Source organism: Taeniopygia guttata, chromosome 4 (genome assembly GCF_048771995.1).
Source record: "Taeniopygia guttata chromosome 4, bTaeGut7.mat, whole genome shotgun sequence".
Taxonomy (NCBI): domain Eukaryota; kingdom Metazoa; phylum Chordata; class Aves; order Passeriformes; family Estrildidae; genus Taeniopygia; species Taeniopygia guttata.
Genome location: NC_133028.1, coordinates 38574530 through 38599017, shown reverse-complemented (window position 1 = coordinate 38599017; position 24488 = coordinate 38574530). Strand labels below are relative to the sequence as shown.

Genomic DNA, 24488 nt, shown 5'->3' with positions numbered 1-24488 from the left:
CCGGCGGCCGATGAACCCCGAGGGGCGGCGGGTCCCGGCGGGTCCCTGCCCGGCCGCACCTCCGGAACCGCTCCCGGGGCCGCGGCCGCGCCCGCGGGCCCCGCCCCATGGCGTCGTGCGCGTCACGCGCCGTCCTCCCGCCCCATTGGCCGCGCGCCGGGGTCTCACTATCCTCACTCCACCCCTCCAGCCAATGGCCGCGCGGGAGCCGCCGCCGCGGCCCCGCCCCCCGCCCGCCTGACCCTGCGCCGCTGCCGCCCGCCGGCCAATGGGGCAGCGCCGGGCGGGGCCGCGGCGGCGGCCAATGGGCGGCGCGCGGTGGCGCGGGCGGCCCGGCGGTTGTTGCGCACACGGAGCCGCCGCCGCTGCTGCTGCCAGGTGAGGGGCGAGGGCCGCCCGGGCTGCGGGGCTGCGAGTGCCGGGCTGCGGGTACGGGGCTGCGGCTGCGGGGCTGCGGGGCTGCGGGCTCCCCGAGGCAGCGCGTCTCTCCTCGGCGCTCCCCGCGCGTGTGCCGGTGTGTGTCCGCCGCCTGGCAGGGCCGGGCCGGGCGGCACGGAGGAGCCCCGGTGCAGCCCGGCGTGTTCGGGGGTGCCGGCGGTGGTCAAGGTGCCTTGCGCGTCCGTCCGCACAGGAGCTGGGGCTGTGAGCTGCCTTGGCGTCTGCTGCGATGCTTTGGCTGTTAGAAGAAGCGGCAGCATCGCGGTGCTGTTGCTGAGGAAGGAAAACAATATCTAATGTTGGGTACTGGTTTGGTGTGCTGCTTAATATGTGAGAGTAATTACACATTGGAATGGGCTGCCCAGGGAGGTGATGGAGTCACCCTCCCCGGAGGCGTGTGAGGAAAGACTGGATGTGGCACCTGGAGCCGTGGTCTGGGTGATGGGGCGGCGGTGGGTCATGGGTTATAGCTGGGTCATTGTCAGAGGCTCTCGGAGCTCTTTTCCAGCCTGCGGTTATCTGATTTGTGTCGGATTTAGCCTAAATGTACCTGCTGGGGATGGACCAGTGTCCTCTCACCTGTGAGTTGCAGACCTGTGTGAGAGTTGAAGATAGACCTGTTAAAGGGGTCCAGAGGAAGGCACTGGACACATCATCAGTGGGGAGAGTGGGGTTGTGCAGCCTGGAGAAGTTCAAGGGACACCATACTGTGGGAGCTTTTTGCTAAGGCTTGTGGTGACAAAGGGCAGCGCAGTGTTCTTAAACTAAAAATAGATAGGTTAAGAGTTGGCATAAAAATTATACTTTTTGCAATGAGAGTGCTGAGACACCGGAACAAGTTGAGCAGAAAAGTTCTGTATACCCTATCTTTGGAAGTGTTTGAAGGCCGTGTGGGATGGTGCTTTGAGCCACTTGATGTCTTGAAAAATGTCCCTGCCCATCCCAAGAGGATTGGACTGTAAATGATGTTTAAAGGTCCCTTCCAAACCAACATGGAGCCTAGTCTGTGGAAATGGCATGAGTTCAGGGCACCTGCAGAAATGCAGCTTCTGTGGTTTTGGGATCTGTGAGGAAAAGTCTATTTCTGAGGGAAAGGTGGATTGCCTCAAGTCAGCTGCAGTGTTGATGTAATTTTCAGGGATTTTGGTTCACAGCCAAGAGAAAAATAGGACTGGATAATCAAGAGATGACAGTTAATTAAAAATTAAAATTAAATATTTTTTGAACCCTTCTGTTGCTCTTTGAGTACAGAATACAATTATCCTGCAAAAGTCTTGAAATAAAAATTTGGCTAGTAATTAATATTTCTTTATCCTTTTGCTCCCTTGATATAATCTCAAAACCTAGGAGCTGATTGCGTCTCAATTTGGTTTGCCTCTCAAATCAATCTAAAGCTTTGTTCTTTTAAGCTATTCTGTATGAAGAGAATTTGTCTTTGCTGTTCTTTCTCAGCTTTTACTTTAAAACTAGGTAATGACTCTATCATGTAATTTTTTTTTTCCTCTGAAGATTAACTTCTGTTTATTGGGTTTTTCTCAAAATTTGCAGGTTACTTCCAGACAGCTACAGAAGGACTGTAATTGTGATGTTTTATGATTGAACCATGGCCACGAATGACAGCGTTAATATCTTGAACTCTGCTTATCTGGCAGTGGAATATATAGACTCCTTCTTACCTGACAATCCCCTGCAGCAACCATTTAAAAATGCCTGGAATTACATGCTGGATAACTACACAAAGTTCCAAATTGCGACTTGGGGATCACTTATAGTTCATGAAGTTGCATACTTTTTGATCTGTGTACCAGGATTTATCTTTCAGTTTATACCATACATGCAAAAGTATAAAATTCAACAGGTAAGAGAAAGTTACGAAGTATACACCGACTTGTCTTTAAACGTATCAGGCAGAGGATATAATCACAGTATCCTGGTTGTCAGTGTATATGGTTCCATTTCATCTGTCACTTGGACAGCCTGGAAACAACAAAGTAAAATTACTCTGTGTATGAGGAGAGAAAGAGAACTGGAATTTGGGGGAAGAAAAGGAGTTTTTTTTCCCCTGAGGAAGGGTTATGCTTTTCTACATGGTCCTATAGAGAGGAAAGGGTGTGTCAGCCTTACTGTTAGTAAAGTTTTATATATAAAACTTTTATATCAGCAGGGGAAAGTGAATAGAATTCTGGCATCTGGTGTTAGAGGTGTGTCTTAGTAGTATAAAATAGCAGTGCTCTTCTTTGAAGTACCTCTATGCACACCCTCTTGAAAAGATTTTGAAATATTTTGACAATGAAGAAAGCCTGGGATGGATTGCACACTCCTAATTGGAGGCAAAGGCACATCCAGTATCTAAAAGATCATTGGTTTCCCCTAGTTCATTATAATTTGTTATAAGTTAATAACACCAGCTTCTGAATAATTGATGGAATGTCTCCCTGCAAAAACTGAATGTTTTCAAGACAATTATTTCTTCAAAAGCTTATATCTTCAGCTTCTCTTTGTATTATTTTAGCAATGGAAATGCATTCTGTGTTGTGAAGAAAGAAAGAAAACTTGGATTGTGTTAAACTGTGGAGTATGAGATGTTCCTGCTAACTATAAACACTGAAAAACCAAAAATAGTTTGGAGGTGACGGACAAGACGGCTTATCTTAAAACATTAGCCTAGAAAAATAAGGTTTTGATAAAACTGAATCCAATGCTATGTTATTTGTGTTGCCTGAGTTAATCTGTATTACTGGAATTATCTGTCTTCCAAGGTGGAATGAAACTGACTCCAAATTAATTTTTGGAGCACTTCGCTTGCGTGCAACAGAAACATGTAACACAATGCATTCTTTTTGCTTCATTTCAGGATAAACCAGAAACATGGGAAAAACAGTGGAAGTGTTTCAAAACCCTCCTCTTCAATCACTTCTGCATTCAGCTTCCTCTGATTTGTGGTACCTATTACTTCACAGAGTATTTTAACATCCCCTATGGGTGGGAAGAGATGCCGAGATGGTATGTAGGTTTTTCTGATATGGTGATGCTGAGTTACGTACAGCTGGAGGCAGAATATTTAAGAATTAGTGTTGTCAACTCTAATAGGAAATAATTTTTTGGCAATGTAAACTGTGTTTGTTAATCATCCTTCATTTGCTGCTTAGCTGCTGTAAGAGCTAATTAGAATTTTAAAAATATTTTTAAATGGCCCCTAGCTGTTCTAATCTTTGGGAGAGAAGCGGGATTAGGAGGGAGTTTATGGAAGCAAAGCAAGATTCCTGGTGAGGGTGGGTTAAATGTTAAGCTTTTTGGGGGTTTTATTTATCTAAATTTTTTTATTCCTCCTAAGTATCTCTATCTTCCACCTTTTTTTATATCACAGCAGTAGAGTGCTCCTCAAAGGAGAATGTACCACCTTCACAGTGTTCTTTTCTTGCTCTGAACTGATGGGCTTTTGAACAAAGCTGGATTAGCTATAAGTGCCCCCTTCTCCCCTGCCCACCCCAGCAACAGTAGTTTTGCATCACAGAAGGTCATTTTTCTTGGAGACCTGTTTGCTCTCTGGTGTAGATGGCCGATGCAGCTCTAGGTTTTTTATCAAAGTCTCACACAGTCTGTGGTTCTCTGTAGACTGCACTTGTAATATTGAAATGACAGCTTGTTACACTGTGAGTTAACACTAACTGAAGTGAGTTAATGTGAGTTAATGAGTCACTTCAGCATATCAGCAGATGAGCTGATAAGCACCACAGTCTTTTTACCTGGTCATTAGTATTTTTTTAATGTTAAAAAAGTAGTGCACTGCTATTTAGTCAGTAATAAGTATAAACACTTCTGACCATTATTAGTATATAAACTATTTTCTCTTTCAGGAACATATGTCTGCTAGTATTTTCTATAACTAATAGACTTTCTGCTTTTTAAAGGTATGTTCTGGTTGCCCAGTGTTTTGGATGTGCAGTGATTGAGGATGCCTGGCACTATTTTCTGCATAGATTGCTGCATCACAAGAGAATATACAAGTATATCCATAAAGTTCACCATGAGTTTGTTGTATGTATTACTTGATTTGTTTTCTTTAATAATAGCTTTTAGTATATGTTTCATAGAACTTACTTAAACATCTTATTTGAAAGACCTAAGAATTTTGCATTCCTTTGACAGTGTGGTTAGATGCCTTTTCTTGGGCACTTTGTCAAGAAGAGTCATCCATTTTGTTTCTGGAAACGCCTTCTGTAACTTGATTTCATTTCAGTGAAACGAAAGATCACACTCCTGCTAAGTTTGATCGTATTTATGAGCAAGGTGAAGTGGACTTTTAAAAATGCACATATAGGTCCCATTGCTAGGGGAAGGGAAGCAGTAGATGTCTGGAATTGTTCATGAGTTCCCCACCACACGGGCTGTTAGCCAGAGCATATGAATCCCCAGAATGCGATCAGACAGGCAGCTCTTGAGCAACCCCAGTGTGTGCATCATGTATTTGATTCAAGGAAGGGATTACAGCTCTGGATGACGGCCTCTGGAATTAGTATAGCCCATTGTGCAATTCAAATGCACAAATATATCACGAGCACACATTTGGGGTGGTTCTGCATTTAGTGGTGTTGGAGCTGGCATTGAGCACCAGTGCTTGCACTTTGTAGATGATACTACTGTGTTTTGGAGGCATTGCCTGTGGAGCCCAGGAGTCAGTGCAATGAGTTTCTGTGCTGCTGTGTATAACCTAGGCTGTGCCAAAAGGAAACTGCAAGCTGCTGGGTCACGGGTGCTTTATGCATGCTGCCAGCAGCAGAGGGGCTTGGTATGGATTGATGCATGCATATGTACGGACATCTGCAGCAGCAGCTGCTCTCTTCCTCTTGCTCTTGGCAGCCCCTCAGGTCTCTAGCTGTGGAGCAGCTTTTGGCCATTATCCTTGAGCATGGTTAGCAGTTCTCACAGAAGTGATCTATTGCCTGATGGCTGTTTCCAAAAACTTTTCCTGACAGTAAAAAGAGATGTTTTTAAAGTATCCCCTATGACAAAGTGGGCTTTATTTTTTCTGATGATCTTATTTATAACTGTTGACATTAGGTTAAAACTTTAAAAACTGTTCTCTGTGTATGGTGTTCTGTGATTGAAAACTCTCTGGAATGTCTTTTTTTGCTAAACCAAATGTAGGAGTGACTGGTGTGTGTGTATATATATATATGTGGATATGAGAGGAAATGTTTTATGTCAATCTCAAAATCGCATTTGAGGGGTACAAATTTATTTTATAAAGTGGTCAAAGATGAGGGAGTTTTCATTTTTATTTTGATAATAAATGTCTAAGTGAGTCCTGCTTCTGAGAAGATTTTGGCTTCCTTCTTTCTTCTGCTTCCAAGACTGTATGTATAGCAAAGCTTGATAGGAGCTTGCCAAACACTTTTAATATTCCTGAAATAATGCTTTGACCTGGAGTGATGGTAAGCCTAAACTAAAGTTTTCAATTTTTCAACTAGTAGTGAAGTGTTTGGAATCACTAATAGAGTGATAATCCTTATGACCTTGGAATACTGTTTTTCCAAAGAGGAGCTAAATATGTTTGTTATGGCCCTTGCTCAATCATATCATTCCTTTACCCACAGCATTGTTCTGTTTGTCCTGTTGTAGTCTTGTGGGGTAATGGGGAAGGGAGAGTATTGCAAAATGGTGCTTCTGATTTGGGAGTACATAAAACTGAAAATAGTGACTGTTCCCTGTTTATTATCTCTTTCTAGTCTCCATTTGGAATGCAAGCAGAATATGCACATCCTCTGGAAACACTCATCCTTGGAGCTGGCTTTTTTATTGGAATTGTTGTTTTCTGCAACCATGTGGTTCTTCTATGGGCATGGGTGATCTGTCGCTTGATGGAAACCATTGATGTACACAGGTGAGATGCTCATTGGTTAATAACTATTTTTTCTCTTGTCCTTGCATCACACTCACCTGTCCCTGTCTCTGAGATGTACTTTTTATTTTGCACTAAAATGTGTTTCTGTGTCTTACAAAGAAAGAAACAACCTAGGGAGTTATCACTCTTCTCTGTTTTGAGGTAGTGTTAGCAGCAGGTCTTACTGATTAAAAGACTGTGGACTATCAGCTAGAGCATCTCAAGGAGAGTTAGAAGAAGCTAGGCACCTGATTAGGTTGTCTGACTATTGATATCTGGTGTGCAAGTGATCTTATGCATATTGGAATTCCAAAAATCAATTACAAAAGGTGATATTCCAGCCAAGGGTTCTTTCTGTTTAGTATTTTGTCAGGCTTTTCTTGCTCAAGAGAAACTTTATGCTCTGTAAGCACTGACTCTCTTTAAAACAAATGCATACATTTCTTTTGTTTATTTGTTTGTTATTTACGGTGAATAAAAAAGACAAGACTTCGTGTTGCTGTAGTAGAAGTGACGAATGTGGCTCCAAAATCTTAGGGCAAATCCCAGTAGGCTTAGTTTCATTTATCTACACATGAATGAGCTTTTCTTTGCTGTGTTCAAGAGGCAGGGGACACTAAGAGTTTATTCTTGACAGTATTAACGCTTGACCTTGTATTTGTAAATATATTATGAAGCGCATAGTGTCTTATTGCAAGTTGAGTATCAGGTATTTCAATGGAGCATAAACTACCAGTAAATTAATGGTATAAAGCATTCCAGGTTTAGTCATGTTTTGCTTGTAGACTTCCCAAGAATATATTGTGACATACTATAAACTTGTTGATAGTTTATAGTATGTCACAATATTTATAGTTTCCTATTATCACTTTAGTTTGTTTTCCACATGAGGGGTTTATAATGAATTGCCTTGCACTCTCCCCACTAGGTGGTAGTAAGAGGCTTTCCAGTACTACCAAGCAAAGGAGTTGGAATCCCTCTAGAGCACATTGTTCTGCTTTTAATCTTACTTCAATCATATATGTGGATTTTAAATATTTGACGAACTTGATGAAAATGAGAGTAGGCATACAATGATTGTTGATTTGAGATGCTCTCTGAGGAGGTGCTCTGCTGATGGCCATAGCTGGCACTTTATGTTACTTCTCATTCCTCCTTCCTAAAGTCACTCTAAGTTAAAACTGCTAAGCCAGCAGGAAGGCAGCCACTGTGATTTTTTAAGTTACCTGCTTACATTTTTTTTTATTGCCTAGCAAACTGAGCTGAAAATCAAGTGCCAAAGCCATTGTGGGATAGTTTACAGAGTCATTTGTCTAGGAGCAGAGGGAACTTGTTTTCATGTTAAGACAGTATCATAGTGATTACCTTAGGACCATAGAATACAATAAAATATATTTCTTTCATAAAAATAACAACTTAATGTGTATATTTTGTAGTTTATGTCTCAGAAAAATCCTTACCCTAGTTGCTTTTCTTTTTTTTCCTGCCCTGTAGTGGCTACGATGTCCCGCTGAACCCTCTTCATTTGGTGCCTTTCTATGCGGGGGCCCGTTTCCATGATTTCCATCACATGAACTTCATTGGCAACTACGCCTCGACTTTCACATGGTGGGACAGACTCTTTGGTACAGACTCTCAATTCATTGCCTATCAAGAAAAAGAGAAGAAGAAACAAGGCATAACAAAGAAGAAGGCTAACTAAATTTCCAGTGTAAAAGTCAACTTTTGCTTTTCTGTAAAGCAAAATAGTGATTGGGTGTTTAGCATAAATCTTGTTCCCTGGCTACTAAGAGGTAGGGAAAAACAGCTAATTGAACTGCAGTATCTTTCTAATGGGAATGTTTTCTATTTTATACATAAGTACTGCATATATTTTAACTACAGATTTAAAGATGATGGAAAAAAACAGAGGTGATTTGTGTCTATCTTTTTTTTCTTTGACAAGAAAAAAAAAACAGGTTTATCTATAATGTTGCCCATTTTTGGATCTGGGTAGAATTACATATGTACACTGAAGTTGGTCTTAGTTTTTTTAAGTATATATTCTTAAATTTATAATATCAGATAGCAGAAGTTATTAACTAGCATCAGCACTGTATTATTTAAATATTGGGTAAAAGTTGCTTAAAACCAAAACGTCTGTTACTAGGAAGCTTGGACAGGTCTTTTGCACACTGGATAATGTGAACTGCTAATAACAGAATATCTGGCTAAACATGAATTATCGGAGACATTCCTCATCTAGATTTATTATCTTATTACAGATAAAAAGAATAGAAATTTTTATTTGAAGACACTGTTTTTTGCTGCTCTCTTGAAGTTGGTCTGTCAGTGTACTTAGCATTTACATTACATTCTTTTCTGTGTTGTAATTTGCTGATCTGACTTGTTGCTATATTTGCACTTGTGACTGATGAAATAAATGTGGTTTGGTTTGATGCATGTATTATACTTTTCATATGCTTTTAAACACAAAGCTGTGATAAAACCATGCGGGATACAGGGTCTTACTCTTCATCTCTTTAATAAAGAAGCATTATTTGTTAGGATGGTTTGCAGCAGTGCCATCTGTTAAACTATTTACAGAGGCAGCAGTGAGAAATGGAAACAGAGAAACAGGTAAATTCTAGTTTTTGTTTTGAAGGACTTGGGTCCATATCTGCTCAATGTAGCAACATCTTTTGGGATGAGTACGTTCTCAGGCTGCAGCTTGATCACAAGCTGGAATCTCAAAATCTACTGCTTGAGTTGCACTAGTCACAGAAACAGTAGTCTGATATTTTGGAATCTACTATAAGTGTTTGTCTGTTGCGCAGGATATAACAGTGGAATATTTGAGAAGGGTGTTAAACCCTTAAAAGATCTTTCACTTTGTACTGTCATGTCAGCTGCTCTTCAGACTTCAAATACCACTTCATCTACTCAACAAGTCCCTTACACGACTTTACAGTGTTTTGCTTACTCAAGACCACACCTGAATTTTAGTGCTGCTTCATATGCAATCTGTTATAACTGTCAAAACAGACAATGCAGTGAAAGTGCAGATGAGATCAGGCTTCTAACAAAAAGTAAGGTGTTAATGACATGCAGAATGACTCAAATATTACTTGAGATGTGGAGGTAGTTCAGATTCCTCTTCTGTATGTGTTTTGTAGGAGCTTTTACTTCTTTATCTATATCCCTGTTGAAAGTCAGTATTTTTCCTCTTCCCTCTAAAGAGAAGTAAAAAAAAATATATTTGACTATCACAGATGAACAGAAGCTAAAATCCCTGTATTGTTCAGTTTTTAGCAGGGACTGGTACTTAAGCCTTGCTGAATCCATCTGCACTGCCTGCCTGAACTCTCCGTGGTGGAAACAACCTCTTTAATCAGATTTCAAAGATGGCCATTATCCTCTGCTTTGTCAACTTCCACTCCCATCCTGCAGCTGCAGCTATACTTTGCTTTATTTGACTGAAGCATTAGCCTAAAAACACAAGGAGCTTTCAGAGGTTCAGCTTTTCCCTGTGAACATCATTCTACTCATTTGTTCTCAGCCTGCTGGCTTATGCCTCTGCTAACACTGCCACAAAATTATGCACAACTGGGAGCCACTTGCTTAAATATTCCAGTAAAAGTATTTGTAAAAGCTTGGTGTCTCCTCAGCTATTGCAGAGTGCTAAAAATATGATAGGATTGACATAAAAATCTGTAATGTATTTTCCATTCTTCAAGAGGTTTAAAAGTAAAGAATGCAGTTTTAACATACTATCATTTGGGGAGGTGTGCATGGGTTTTTTTGGATCTTTTAAAATTAGTTGAATCTATGTTTTTCTGACACCCATTGCTATTTTAGTTTTTTGGGTTATTTTATGTACATCCTTAGTGTGCAGTGTGATCACATCACTGCTTTTGATCTTCTTTCTTTATGAATTGGAGAATTATGCACGCTATGCTTCATACTTTTTTTTTTTTTTTTTGTGGAACAAAAGTGTGCCTGCTGTACCTCTCAAGACAGGAACTTGCATTTGAAAGCCACAGGCTTGTTTTCTTCAGGACTCAAATGGACCTGCATTTTACCACCACCCCACTGCTTTTTCAAATGCAGGGTCCTGTATTTATTAGTGAATGTGATGCTGGCAAGTAAATGACCTACCTCATTACTTTGTGTAATTTCCTAACATAATTCTTGTGTTAGGAAATTTAGGAAATTACATTTTTTAGATTTTAGGCCTTTATTCAAAAGACTGTACTGATTCCCCTCCCCCCCCGTATTTTGCGAGAGAGACTATAGAATATGTGCAGATCTGAAAACAAAAGGTTTTTGTGCAACAGTAAAAAAAGATAAACATGACAGTTTTGGGTCCTCACAATGCACAACAAAGCCTTACACAATCAGTTGTCCCTTATCTTCTTCAACAAGGTGACATTTAAATATGGTAGGACAAGAGAATAAGTGGGGGAGGAACATTTTCTGCTTATTTTTTCTGAAAGTCCGATTTGGTTTAATTAAAGCTCATCTGTGGGAAATAACAGTTTGTACTGTGCCTTAGGATATGACAATAATTAAGTCCTATGTAAACCATTAATTAATTTATTGGAGTTAATGTCAAAAAAACCCATGGAAACTTGATAAATATTACAAACTGTAATGATTAGGATTGCAAAATAATCAACTGCTTTTGGCAGCTGATGTGAAATACAAAATAAGGTGGTTTATTTTATGCTACAGCACAGTGTGCCAGAAAATATTAATATTGATTGATATTATGATTATAAGATTATATGACTTCATTTATTTTCCTCACAGTTATGTTGCATGTTTAATGATAATTTTTTTAAAATGTGAAATGTTTCTACATTTTTAATTTCTAGTTTTGTTGAAAAATTATGTTGAAACTTTCATTATGGCTACTGATAGTTACTGTTAACCACAATGTCTGGTTAATTGCCTCCAAATTTCTGCCCCAAGTATGGCTGCCTCTCTTGCTCCAGCAGCTGTACCCCTCTGGCACTTCTTGTTCATTGAAACCTGTAACTGGCATGTCCAGGGAGAAGGCAACTTTCTGTCATTAGTGCTTGCTAAAATTATCTGTCTGTGAAGGTAGTAAACACAGTAGTCAAATCACTTTTCAATTTATTTTTCACCAGCTCACCAGATGATATCATCCTCCAGGATTGGGCATTCCCTCTGTTTATCAAATCACTGCTGTGGCTTGTCTGAATTTTCAGTCTTGTTTCAGCTGTAGGTATCAGAATTGTGTGTCCACATTGTTCTCTCTAAGACCACCTTGAGATATAATCACATAATCCCAGTTAATCATTTTCCTTCTGTCTAAGCATTGCACTGGAAAATACAGTCATTACCCATCTTTAGTGGTCTCTCAATGCTTCTGGCAATGCTGCTTGCCAGATTGTCATCTGTGTTTTACATTTCTTGCTCTTAAGTGTAATTCACAATTTGCTGCTCTGAAATATTTACATGTGCTTGACTTACCAAGTAAATCACATTCCAGAGCTGCTATATCCTTATTATTCACCATTCTTTGTCATCCACACATTTTAATCAGTTATGATTCACATTTATGTAATTACTGAATAAATTAACCCATGGACTTGAAATACCAGTCCCTGGGGAAGACCAGAAGAATGCTGCTCTAAGATCATGATTCACCACTTTTAAAAAGCCCTATCGGCCAGTTTTTCAAACCCTCGCAATGTTCCTGCGTGGCAGTTTCTCTGTGAGTACTTGGCACCATAGGCAGGCTGTAGCAGCTCTCAGAAACAGCATTCCAGTCCAATATCCAGGACTGAGCATCACCCCAGGAGCAGTTATTACTCCTGCAAACTTGAACAAGGGGCAGCCGTAAGTCACTGCTGTTTGTGTAGGTGGAAATGTCAAATATATTTTGTATGAAATTGAAGTTGCAGTCTATAGAGTATTGATGCAGAATTGTTACATGTACAGGATGGTCACCACAACAACAAGAGAACAGTTCTAAATACCTGATAGGGTTGGGTTTCAAGGGTTGGCTTTCAGTAACCTGTGGATCATCTAGCAGCTGGAGGCAATAAAAGACTTGATCTTGCAGTATAGAATTTGGAAGGTGGGTGGGTTTTTTTCCCCTCTCCTTTTCTGCAACCTCCTGCATAAGTGACTTGTCTGTATTTTTATTATTGAAATTTTTGTTGGTGGTGGCTTTTCTTTTGCCCTGCCTTAAATTAATCACCTCAAGGTACTGGAAAAGCCTCAACTTCCTAAATCTCAACCCTGTTTTGCAAGTCTATCCAAGACATATGGCCACTGAGTTATGCAAGACGTTTTGAAGGTTGGAAATAGATGCTTCTGGTCTTGAAGACCCAGCTTCAAGTGCCCACAGCTGTCAGGTGTAGTATATGGGAATATAACCAGCACTCTGGTAAGTTTCATAAAATCTTCTTACAGTTACAGTTAGCTCTATCTCCTTGCCTGGTTTGTCAATGCTGAGATCAACTGTCCTCTCTTTTAAATTGATTGGGATAATTTTATTCCTAGCATTAAAACTCCTTTCCAAATACAAACCAGACAAGTTTAGTGTTTCCATGGTGTACGTACTAGCAGTAATTTGTTATTAATAATGTAAATATCTGCTTTCAATCATAGAGCACTTTTAGGATTTCTGATATTCCATATGTTCTTCAGTTGTTTGTAAATGGACATAGATTTAGGGTTATCTTTCTGAATAATAAAAGAAAATAGTTGCCTTAGCCTTTTTGTCTTGTCACACAAATAAAAAAAATGTTCAAAGACTTGTAAGTCTTGTTACTTGTCACTTCTGTGAGTGAGTTTATTTTGGAAAATATATGCTTCCTGGTGAATAATGATTTGCTGAAAAAGATTCAGGCAAGTCAAAAGTATTGGAAAATTTGATTCAGCAAATTGTATTTGGCCAGAGGAACGAAGTAATCTGTAAATATATGAGTGTTATATATATGTTTTGTGTACATGTGGATTTGTCCATAAATAAGTACTTTTGGAAATGCTACTGAATTTCTTTTTGTAATTACCAAGTTATTTAGGCTGTGTCTGTTGGCAAAATATAACTTACTATTTGCTGCACCATATTCAGGTATAAGAGACAGGTAAAGCAGATTTAAAATCTATTGATCAGTAGTTTTCCTGGGGCAATTGTGCTCTATTCATTGCTCTCGTTACTGTCAGCTTACAAGGCCATGCCCAGGTGCCTGGTTGTGCTTACAGGTTGGGAAAGCCATTGGTGTTGGAGCATTCCTCTGAGATTGAGGCAAGTGCCAAAACTTTTTACATATTACAAAGAAATTTGGCCTTTGAAGATAATCATCCCTGAACTATGGAAAATAGAAGGAAGGATTAGATACAAAGGAAGACATCAATTTATTCCTCCTACTCGATTCTGCATATGTTCCTATGCTGTCTGAGATTTTAAACGGTTTTTTTTTTAATCCCTTATTAAAATAGGTTAGTATGAGTGAGCTCAAATATTTGATCATATATAAACCACCCTGATTTACATAAGATATCCATGTGTATTTCTACACATTATATACTTACTACTGTCTTAAGTTTTTTTAAGAGTGGGGGTGCATAAGTATGAAAACAGAAGTAAATCCATTCAGATCTAGGTGTGAGACTACATAATCTAAACAGCTGTGCCTATGAAGACAAGTTGAAAAGAACACGGCTTCAGAAGTCCTGTAGTATTTACAGTCTACAAGAAACGGATTTATTAATATATGGTGAATGGTTCTTTACGCGAGCATTTGCTTTGAACAGACTGGAGCATGCACTTTCAGTACTGTCAGTATCAGAAAATAAGTCTTGCTTTATCCTCTCCTTTCTGTAATGTAGCAAAGACGCCTTATAAATGAGGGGCAAAGCGACCCTGCAGATGAGGGTTTATAGTTTTCCCTATCAATCAAATGCATTTGTGTTGCCCTGCAATAGCACTGAATCATTCATGGAGCACTCTGTTACTTTACATTTGTGGCAGTGGGTTAACCCGCTGGGACCGCATAAAGTGACGAGGCGGTGCGGCAAACGCGAACCCGGCTTCTCGCAGCGTTTTTATCGCAGCTGGTTGATCACATCGGCTTGAGTGGCTTTCCCCGCATCCTGCGGCCGCGGCGCCCGCCCTCCGCGGGAGCGCTCGGGACGCGGATCGGGGCGGAGCGGCCAGTCCCGCCCCGCCCCGCCCCGCCCGCCGCCCCCCGGCTCCCTCCCGCTCCCTCCCGCTCTCTGCTCCCGCTCCCTGCTTCCCTGTCTCTATCGCTGGTGCCGCCGGCGCTGGCGGGCGGGATGGCGGCGCGGGTGCGGGTGCTGCTGCTGGCGCTGTGCGCGGTGCTCGCTGCCTGCCGGGCCGCGGCAGAGCCGGCGGCGGGGGCCGCCAGCCGGCGGCGGCGGCTGAGCGCCGAGGAGGGCATCTCCTTCGAGTACCACCGCTACGCCGAGCTGCGGGAGGCGCTGGTGGCCGTGTGGCTGCAGTGCCCGGCCATCAGCAGGATCTACACGGTGGGGCGCAGCGCCGAGGGCCGGGAGCTCCTGGTCATCGAGATCTCGGACCGGCCCGGCGAGCACGAGCCCGGTAAGGGGGGCGCTGCCCGCAGCCGGCGCCGCCCGCACCTGAGCGCAGGTACCGGCGGCGGGCGCGGCCCGGAGCGCTCGCTGCGGCACCGGCACCGGCTGCCAGCCACCGTCCGCGGCCGGCGCGCAGCGGCTTTGTGCCGCTGCATTTAGCGCCCGGTGCAGCAAGAAACGCCTGCGCTCCCCATAAAATACCCAGGGCGGGCGCTGGCCGCCCCTCCCCGCGCCAACCGCAGCGCCCGGGGAACAGCGTGAGGCAGGAGCGCGCCCGTGGGAGCGGCGAGTCCCGGCCGGGCTGTCCCCGGGGACCTGTCACCCACCGCGGCACGCTGCGGCCGCCGGCACGGGCACCTCGGGCTACGTGGTTGCGCGTACTTAGAGTTTGGGACACCTTTATAAAAGGGAATGTGATTGATGCCATGCGATTTATTGCAACTAGGATTGTCTCAATTTCATTGTTTCTGCTTTTAGAATCGATAGTGTCGCTAATGTCAGTGTGTGAAAGGGCTTATCCGTGAGAGCTGCTCGGTACCTTTGGCCCAGCCATCAGCCTTCTGCAGTCATGTCCTCACATTTCCCTCTCTGGGTTACAGCACAGGTCTGGAAGTCCGTGACTTTTAGGTGAAGGTGTGGCTTCTGTGGCTCCCCGGGGATTTGGCAAATACAGTTAGTGCTTAATATTCTGCTTTATGGCCTGAATATAACCTTGCTTTGTGTCCTCAAGAGACTTAATTTTGGGGCTACAGATGGAACTTAGAGGTTATAGGATACTGGACATAGGGGGATGTAAGAGGAAGGCAGGGTAGGAAAGCATTGTCTTGGAGTGAAAAATGTAGGGAATGCAATGAAATTTGAAAAATTTCTTTGTGGTGTGTTGCCATCTTGATAAGAGGGGGTGAGGATCCCGACGCTAAGAATGAATCTATTGCCACTGTGTAATACACACACTAGAGTAATAACAGTAATTCTGGGATTTTGCGTTGCTATAGCTCATTGATGTGACTGTTGTGTCAAGCCAGCTGAAATGGACAAAAAGAGCAGCACACTGTGCAGCTGAGATGGGGCTATGCCTCTTCCTGGAGACACACTTCTCTTGGTGTCAGTGATGTGAGAAAGGGCCTGTCATTGAGCCCAAGCTAAAGGGAATCCAGCAGTTTATGAATAACAACTACAAAAAATAAAAATTCCTATGGATTGCATCCACATACAAGCTATAGACAGTGCCAAACATTTCCTGGAACATGCTCGGCACCTTACTAAGGGAGCCCTATAGACAAAATTGCCACATGTTGCAATGTCCAAATCACATGTCAGGGAATGTGATGAGGCCTGGCAGTCTTTAGTGGTGGATGCTGAAAATGCTGGTTTTTTGAAGGGGATTAAACGGAGTATGAACCGCAGCAAATTCATTGTTTTATTTCAATCCTCACTTTCATTCTATGAGGTTCTGAACATTTTGCAAAAAGTGGAGGACTACTCCTCTCTGTAGTGGTGCATGGGAAAAACTCGGGATCTTCTTGGGAAGGGCAGCAAGACAGACCTCATGCATAGTTACCCTTGCACTCCTTAGAAATAACTGTGAAAGCATTGATACCACCCTTGCTTCTTTATTACAGAGCCTAAGCACCTATGTATCGTGCCAATGGTTGTATTAGAGGTGTTTTCTTCTTAAAAATGTGCCCTTTCTTCTACTGTGTAGTAAAAGGCAGCACTGTTTATTTTTCTATGGGAGCTTTTTTAGCTGTGCAGTAAGAGAAGTGGAGCCTTGTATTAGCCTTGGCAGGAGATGTGAGGCTGATTCTGCTCATACCTGAAGGGGGAACCCTGCTCACTCTGAGCGTCCATGCTTGATTACCGGGGCAAAAACCAGACTAAGGATATTTTATGTGGTAAAGCTTGCAGGATCAGAATCTGATTTATCATCCTCTATTATTATTAAAAAATGATGGACTCAAAGACACACATATACAAGCACATAGTTACTTTTCATTTTTCCCAGACAGCCAAAAAGTTGTAAGTTCTGAACATAATCTCTTCCTGCAGGACATTCTGAGTGTCACAGGATTTATTTTTTATATATAGGGAAGCATGAACAAAATATATGCTGTGGTTTATAGATTTGTAGTCTATAGAGAGTTCATACTTCTAGAAGGCTGATGAGGATAGAAGGATGATACCTGAATCATCTAGTGAACAGCTGTGAAACAAAAAGTTGGTGTTCCCTTAGTGAGCAAGTTGATGACAAAATAGATTAGGAAAGTGTCAGCAGAGCATCAGTAAAGACTCTTTGTACTGAGTAAAGAGGCTTTGTTCTGAGTGAATCAAATACTGCATATACATGCAACCATTGCATAATCACATATATTGCGTGGCTATGTAGCCTTGTGTGAATGCATTTGATCATATGCAAGCATATAAATCAACTTCAATTTTTGAGTATCAGCTATTTTTGAAAATTAATTTGTAAAATATGTGCAATGTTTGAAAAAAATTACTTGAGAGAAATAGAAAGACTTCAGAAATGTGCTTTAGACCTCCAAGGCAACTGGAAAAAATCCTCAGTGATTGAGGAAACTGGAAAAAATCATAAAGGCCTTATTTTTTCCTGGGGTAAATATTCATTAGGAGGGTTGTTTTTGAAGCCCTGATACTGCGTTGGAAGTCAGAATGACTTCATATGAGCCAGTTTGGTTTCTTGCACAGTCATACCACTTGTCTTTGTGACTCTTGGAAACCTGAATTAGTCACTTGCACACCGTGAGCTGAGCCTTCACTGAGCTCTTCCTGGGGACACGATAAATGCCAAAAGCGTGGGACTGCCTGAAGTTTCTGCTGCTATATGAAACACTTAGAGTATGTGCTGCCTATCTGCAAGCTTGAACACTACACTACCTGTGCTTCAACTGTGCTTTGTGCCAAACAGTGTTTGGACTAATATCTGTAATTTTGTGCATTTTGTGGTGTTTTTTTAAAAATATTTGTTTGGGCATTTATTGTAACAACAATTTCTCTAGGCTGATACTACATTTGTGTGGTAGATTAGAGCCTGCAATCACTGATGGAAAAGAAGCTCTTGTATAAGGAAAAGCACAATCTGGAGATGAAGATATTTGAACTTGATAAAGTTTTATACCAAGGCAGAAAATATCACATTGAGTCACTGAGGACAAGGCAGTGAAGACTTTAATTAGACTGTGTCAGTGGTTACATGTAGAAGATGTTGCATTAACATAGACTGGAAGCAATCAAAATATTTGGAGTAGCTGTGATTACATGAGGAAATACAGTTTTGTCCCTGTGCTCACCAAAAATTGACAAAGTTGACAGAAGCCTGTGGATGGCAATGTCAGATAAAATGAGGAGAAAGAAGTTGTGGGAAGTTCATGGTGGACCAGAGGAAAACAGGGCATTTGATGGTAAAGCACAGATTTATTTTTGTTTTTTCTGGGACAATACTTTGCCTTTGTTCACGTGCAGGAGAATACTGACTACTCCTGAGAGAGGAAACTCTTGCTGTGGATATCTGATGTTCTGTTGAACAGAGTGTTAATGATTTTATTGTTCATCCTTTTCCCCACAAGCATCTTTAAAAATACTTCAAATAGAAGGAAACTACTAATAATTTGTAGTAGAGTGAGACAGCTGATTTTCTATAAAATGATATAATTTGCCGTTTCAAACAACAAGGCATCATGAAGTGGTGAGGCAGGAGCACACCGTGTGTGAATTGAGCAGTGCAGCTGTGACTTGGAACATTCACAGGGCCCTGTGGGTGTGACTTCAGTCAATTTTATGAGGTGTAACTCCGCTACAATAATACTTGGACCCATCACTTTATCAAAGACTCCACTTGGCAGGGTGAGGAAATGAGCTGGGTCAGTCACTGCTGGCACTGAGCCTAAATAAGCTTCTAGGCTTCCCAAATTGCAGCTCCTGTACTAGCCCCTCCAAAGCCCGCAGATGTGAGGCTCTCAGTTTTCACACACCCCAGCCATGCAGTGCTAGAACCATTTCCTCCTGCAAAAAAAAAAAAAAAAAAAAAAAAAAATAATTAGAGGGTGACTAAGAGAGAAGTGAAAATCATGGTTCTGCATTGATGAATGGAGAAATCCAAGATCTGACTGCTAATACAAACAGGTTTTTATTCTGTTGGTGAAGTACTCCTGTATTCAGCTGTGGCACCAGCCATGCAAACTGGTGCTTTCAGTGGCAAGAAGTTGCAATAAGTAAAGCTGATGAATTTACAGGGAGAAAAATTGTTTCTCATAATGTCTTCATCACTGTTGCACAAAACCCATTTAAAAATATTTCTTGATTTATTGTAATCTAAATGACTCTGCAGCCATTTAAGAAAACCATGAGCAAGTGCTGCTCTTTTTCAAAAGAGAGAGCAGGAAGAAGAAGGAGCAAACGTGTAGGAGGCTGCTGAGGTTTCAGGCCAGCATGGGCAGGAATCAGCTGTGCCGCTGGAGGTGGCAGCCAGAGTGGGATGTCACCATTGGATGTCACCTGTGGGTCTTATGGGCTGCCCTGCTTCAGATGAGTGGGTGCAGTGCTGGGGTTGGTGGCAGGGTGCTGTATCCCAGGTGATGTCAGAAAGCACACAGCTCATCTCTTGCTTATGGAGTTGTCACAGAACAGACACAGCTGTCTAACCTCATTATCTACAGTTAATTGTACTTGATTTTCTGAATCTTTCTTTTCCTTGTGCCCCAAATCAGCACATAAAAATCTTATGAGTTCTTTGATTGGACCTGTTGATGTTTCCCATATTTGAAAAGCATTACTACAAATTGCACCTGGCAAGAGCTTGTTATTAAATCTAGATATTAGAGAGCAAGCCCAATGTTTGTGCTCGAGGTTTAAGTAAACACCAGTTTTTATCAAGGGCCACTCATGTAGTGTTCCCTTTTTGAAGGGAGATGTTGAAGGGTACAGGACTGGTTGCTGGTAAATGTGTATGCTCTTGGTTCATACTCACCCAGCTGCACTGCATAAAGGTAGGGGCTGTAAATAGGTCGGTGTCAGCAGAGCACTTTGTATCAGGAATACAGGAGGTGCTGTGCTGTGTTTTCATCCTTTCTGTCAGCTGTGGTTCAGCTGCTCTCCTGGCTTAGGTTTGCAATCCTCTTTAAAGGTGAGCTGCTGCCTGGGCACCTACGGCACCAGACGAGCAGGAGCAGGGCAGCTGCTCGTGTCTCCATAGGGATGGATAGAAAATGCAGAGTAAAACATGGTTGAACTTACTCCTCATGTACCCTTCTGCATTTGGGATTTTTCTTTCCTTTATGCCTCAGGGAACAGATTTTCTTTCAGAGCTTGTGAGGATGTTCTGGCTTTCTCATCAAAAACTGTCAGGGATATGCTACTGACTCGCCTGCTGGGAGTGCAGATCTGGGGCGGGCTGTACCTCCTGCATTCTACAGAAGGCTGAGAAGCTGTAATTACCTTTCCAGCAAAATCCCCTATGGGTTTTTGTGCCGGTTAGGGTATCCCCTTGAAGTCACCCAGCCAGGATTTGGCCTGGGGTAGTTTCTGGCAGGATGATTTTAATGCTGCCTGCATGCAGAGTGGGATGTTCAGTGTCCTTCAAAGACTGTGGAGGTTGTGCAGGACTCGGGAGGGCTGTAGAGCAGCATGAAGATAGCTGCATGTATGTGCTCAGTGAATTTTTTTTACTTTTAGATTATTTTTCCTTAATTTTATCTTTCTTAAATAATATTTCCTTAATAGTTCTGATTTCATCCTATCTCAGTTCTCGTGTTGAGCTAAAAATAGAGGTGTAGAATACAAAACGAAAAATGGTGGGAATCAAGGAGAGGCAGACACGTTTACAGATGACGTTCGCAGCTAGTTGTTAATGCCATTCACGTTCCCATTGAAATCAATGGAAATTGCCAGTAGGTGTGGTTGTGCAGCTGTGCTAGGCAGTCTGCAGTGTTCTCCACAGATACAATGCTCTCACTCCAAATCGCTTCACTGCCTGAGGTATTTAAAGACTTCTCTTTTTGTTAGAACATTTAAAATAGGGTTAATAGAGGCTGTGTGCTACCGGCAGGAGCACAGTGCATCACAGCCACTGCATCTCAGCAGCTTATCTTTTATTTTCTGGAATAACATAACTGGTAAACAAGCCGGGGTAAAAAGATAATCATTAAGAATAAACATGACTCTACAAAAGGCATTTGTTTTACTTTTCAGGCTTAAAATGAGTCTGAGTATGCAGACTATTCAGGGTTTGTTGATCTGACCCCGACTGCTTTTGACAATCCCATTCCTTTTGAAAGAGTTGATTACTTTAATTTCTTTCAAAGAGAAGAGTTGTCATCACCTCCCACACCTTCAGAATGCCTTAACAATTTCCAAAGAAAACAGAAGGGGGGCCTGTTTTGTTTTGTCTTGGCTTAAAGCGATGTTTTATTAGGGTAACAATAATGCAAACTCCGGAGAATTTGTGAGAAGTCTATAAAGCATGGGTATTTCCCAAGGCTTTGTGACATGTAGTGTGAAAGCTAGTAAGTTGGAGTTGTGTGATTTATCAAAAGTGACCTCGTTATTAAAATATTTTAAGATTTTTTTTTCAGGAAAAACTGTTTATTATTTTGTAATTTAGTAATCAATATCTCAAGCCTTTGAATAGCATGGAGGGTGAAAAACACAAGAGAGGTGTTCTGATTTCAGAATAAACACAAATTTTTGGTTGTAACAGTGGAGTTGCTGCTAGAATCAGCTAATCATTTAGTATTAAAACTTGTTTGGAATCGGTTCTGTGTTCATTACATCTAATTTCTGTTTTCAAAGATGGCATGGGATTTAGAAGCCTACATACTGGGCATGCATATTCATGCTGTAATCTCCTTTTTCCTGGGTGGCAGGAGCCCCTCTCGGCTAGGCTGCAGTGCTCTCTGAAAGCAGCTGTTTTCTCTACTGACTGTAAGGGGAGCTAACATTGGATAGGCTTCTGACTTAGGAACATGTGCAAGAGCTTATAGTTGTTTTATAGGTAAATCCCAGCCTTCATGTATCATCATCTAACATACCTTGTTGTGCTTTATGCGTTTTTTTGCAAAACATGCAGTTTATGAACCCTGTCTGAGCTTTTTTCAGATTAATTTATTTTGTTAAGTCTTCATACCTATTTTAATTCATGTTCCTCATGAGTTAAAAAAAAAAAACCAAGCCAAACCATCATGTCACATCTTTTTTTGGTCTACATTTTCTCTCTAAACAAAAAGTCTCATGCATGTATTACCATAAAGCCTTGCTGTTTTGTTTTCTCGGGGTTTCCCCCCTCCAATTGGAATGGAAATTGAACTGTGAAGAAGACTAGTAACTCAATTGTCTTAAAATTTTGTGGAATCAAAAAAAGTGAAAACTACAGGGCTTCTGGGTAAGGTAATTGAAATAATTGCTAGGCCTACAAGGAGCAAAATAAAGGGTGCAAACCTCATTTTGGAGTGAGGTGGACATCAAAAGCCAGTGTTCAATGAATTCAGTGGGAATGGGATGTTATATATAAAGATTATTTTCTAGTGTGCTGGGGCTAAATGAAGACATCAAGGGTCTATGTGTTGCTGTTAGACAAGAAATGAGTACACAGAAGCTTGGTAAGTTCAAAAGAGAAAAAGACTCAGTTTTATTCAAACATCTGGTATTTATAGAATTCTAAAGGTGACTGTGGATTGGAGGATGGGATTACCACTGCTCTAAGCACACTGGTCCAAAGATCAATCAATCATTTCTCTCCACCCACAGAGAAATAGGTAAACTTTTTTATTTATACATGAAATTGTGTGGGAACTCTGACTCTCAAATATGTAAGTATTATCAGAAAGCTAAAGAAGTTTTATGAGAACTTTAAAACTTTCAAAAGAACTATAAATGAAAACTTAACACTTTTAAAAATCAGGGCAACATCTGTGTAGTAAAAAGTTTGAAAAAAAAAATCCTTATCGGTAAAACAGTGGCAGAGTAGGCAGGTTTGACCTGCTGTGGGACAGGAAATGGAGCTCTTTTGTCTGCCATCCATCAGCTGGTATCATCTCAGGATGGTGATGTTCTGGGAGTGGGCTAGGAGCTCTGCAGAACAGCAGTGCTTAAACTGAGCTAGTCCCAGCTTCACGTGCTGGGGTTTTGAATTTTGGAACAGAAGTTCTACCATACCATGAGGAAATGGCTGTACATGGCAAGGTGCAGTAGCTGCCCCTGGCAATGGAGTTGTTGCCTCTCTTGCTGCTTTCAGAGGTACTGCTGGGGAAAAGGACACTGGACTAAAAGTGAGGTCTTGGTCCATGGTGCCCTTCCCTTTGAAATGGAGATTTCCTGCAGAGTCAGTGCTGTGCTAGCTGAATTGGCATTGGCCACATCATCCTGTCACAGCAGCAGGTATTGTCAAAGGGCTGTGAGGTTTGGGTCAATATGAAGCCATATGTTAGAGATGTGTCTATGTACCTACAATGGCCAGGTAAGACAGAATCTTGAATCATATACCTGTGTCTGGCAGTTCAAAGGCAGTAAATATTTGTTTTTAATTAATTTCCAAAGAGAGATATTTATAACTACATAAGCTAGTAGCTGCTTCCTGGGAGTTACTCATACTGAATTATGAGCAGAACCTCACATCCTTGTTTGCTTGCAAATAAAGTCCCATGGAGACAGCTGTTCTTTGCATGGAGCTGCACATAGCCTTGGAGTGTGAGCTGCCTGATTTATGATCACAGATACTGTTCTGGCTGCAGAGCCTGCCCAAAGCAAGAATAGCCTGAATGCCATTTTGAGTACTTATGCTTAGGTATGGACTTGCCTTAAAGCCAAATGAAAAGAGTTGTTTGATTAAGGGAAACATCAGACTGGCCAAAGTTTATTGAACTGTTCTCTTGGCATTCTTGCTAGTCTGCTGATATGGTAGCTGTCTAGAAATTATGGCCCAGACATTTACCATATTAGTTCCCCAAATAAAAGAGAAATCATAGAGTACTGTGCTATGAGAAATACAACTAAGAGTTCAAAGATACGAAGAAAGTGGAAGGACAGTGAGACATTTCCAAGGTTAAAACTTTCTGCATAATTGTGTTTCCTGTACCATCACATTAGAGATGTCTGGATAATACATGTGAATTACCACATGCTTTGCTCCCGACATTTTTGGCTGCAAAACATTCATTTGAATTTTATTTTTGGGTCCCTCAAACTCAGCATCACTGTCCTGTTTCATGTTGTTGTCCTTCAGTGTTATGAGTGGTGCATTCCTTGCACATTGATCATTCAAAATGAAACTTTTTTTCCTGTGCTAAACAAAATGTTTTGCGGTTTTGGCAGCATTTTGGCTTATTGTACCAAAGCACAATATAGTTCTAGAACTATAAGCAAAACTGGGGTCAGTCTAAGACATAAATAGACACTTTTTACATACCTGAAAAATGGTACTTCAAAAGAAGCCTTGTGACTGTGGTAAGCTGCCTCTCCATGTCAAATCTGCACCTGATAAGATTAGACCATGCTTAAATTTTTCCTGCTGAACATTCACAAATCAAACTGAAGTCAGTAGGAGCTATTAATCTGATTTTAAGAAGGAGGTTTATTAAAT

The 24488-nt window shown here is 41.5% G+C and overlaps 2 protein-coding genes across 3 annotated transcripts in view; both read left to right on the top strand.

Moving 5' to 3' along the window:
• The first annotated feature begins 237 nt into the window (after positions 1–237).
• On the top strand, positions 238–8760 carry MSMO1 (methylsterol monooxygenase 1). 2 transcript variants are annotated; one of them, XM_002199095.7, is made up of 6 exons: positions 238–378; positions 1987–2296; positions 3293–3441; positions 4350–4476; positions 6168–6322; positions 7817–8760. In XM_002199095.7, the coding sequence occupies exons 2-6, from the start codon at positions 2042–2044 to the stop codon at positions 8022–8024; spliced, it is 894 nt and encodes a 297-aa protein (XP_002199131.1). In that variant the 5' UTR covers positions 238–378; positions 1987–2041; the 3' UTR covers positions 8025–8760. The 2 variants fall into 2 exon arrangements, with proteins under 2 accessions (XP_002199131.1, XP_072784528.1); XM_072928427.1 differs by lacking the exon at positions 238–378 and adding an exon at positions 386–429.
• A 5769-nt stretch (positions 8761–14529) lies between these two features.
• CPE (carboxypeptidase E) overlaps positions 14530–24488 on the top strand; it is a 57213-nt gene continuing 47254 nt past the window's right edge. The window contains exon 1 of the mRNA XM_030271412.4: positions 14530–14903. Within this exon, the coding sequence (XP_030127272.1) occupies positions 14618–14903 (286 nt within the window). The 5' untranslated portion in view covers positions 14530–14617. The remainder of the gene's footprint in view (positions 14904–24488) is intronic.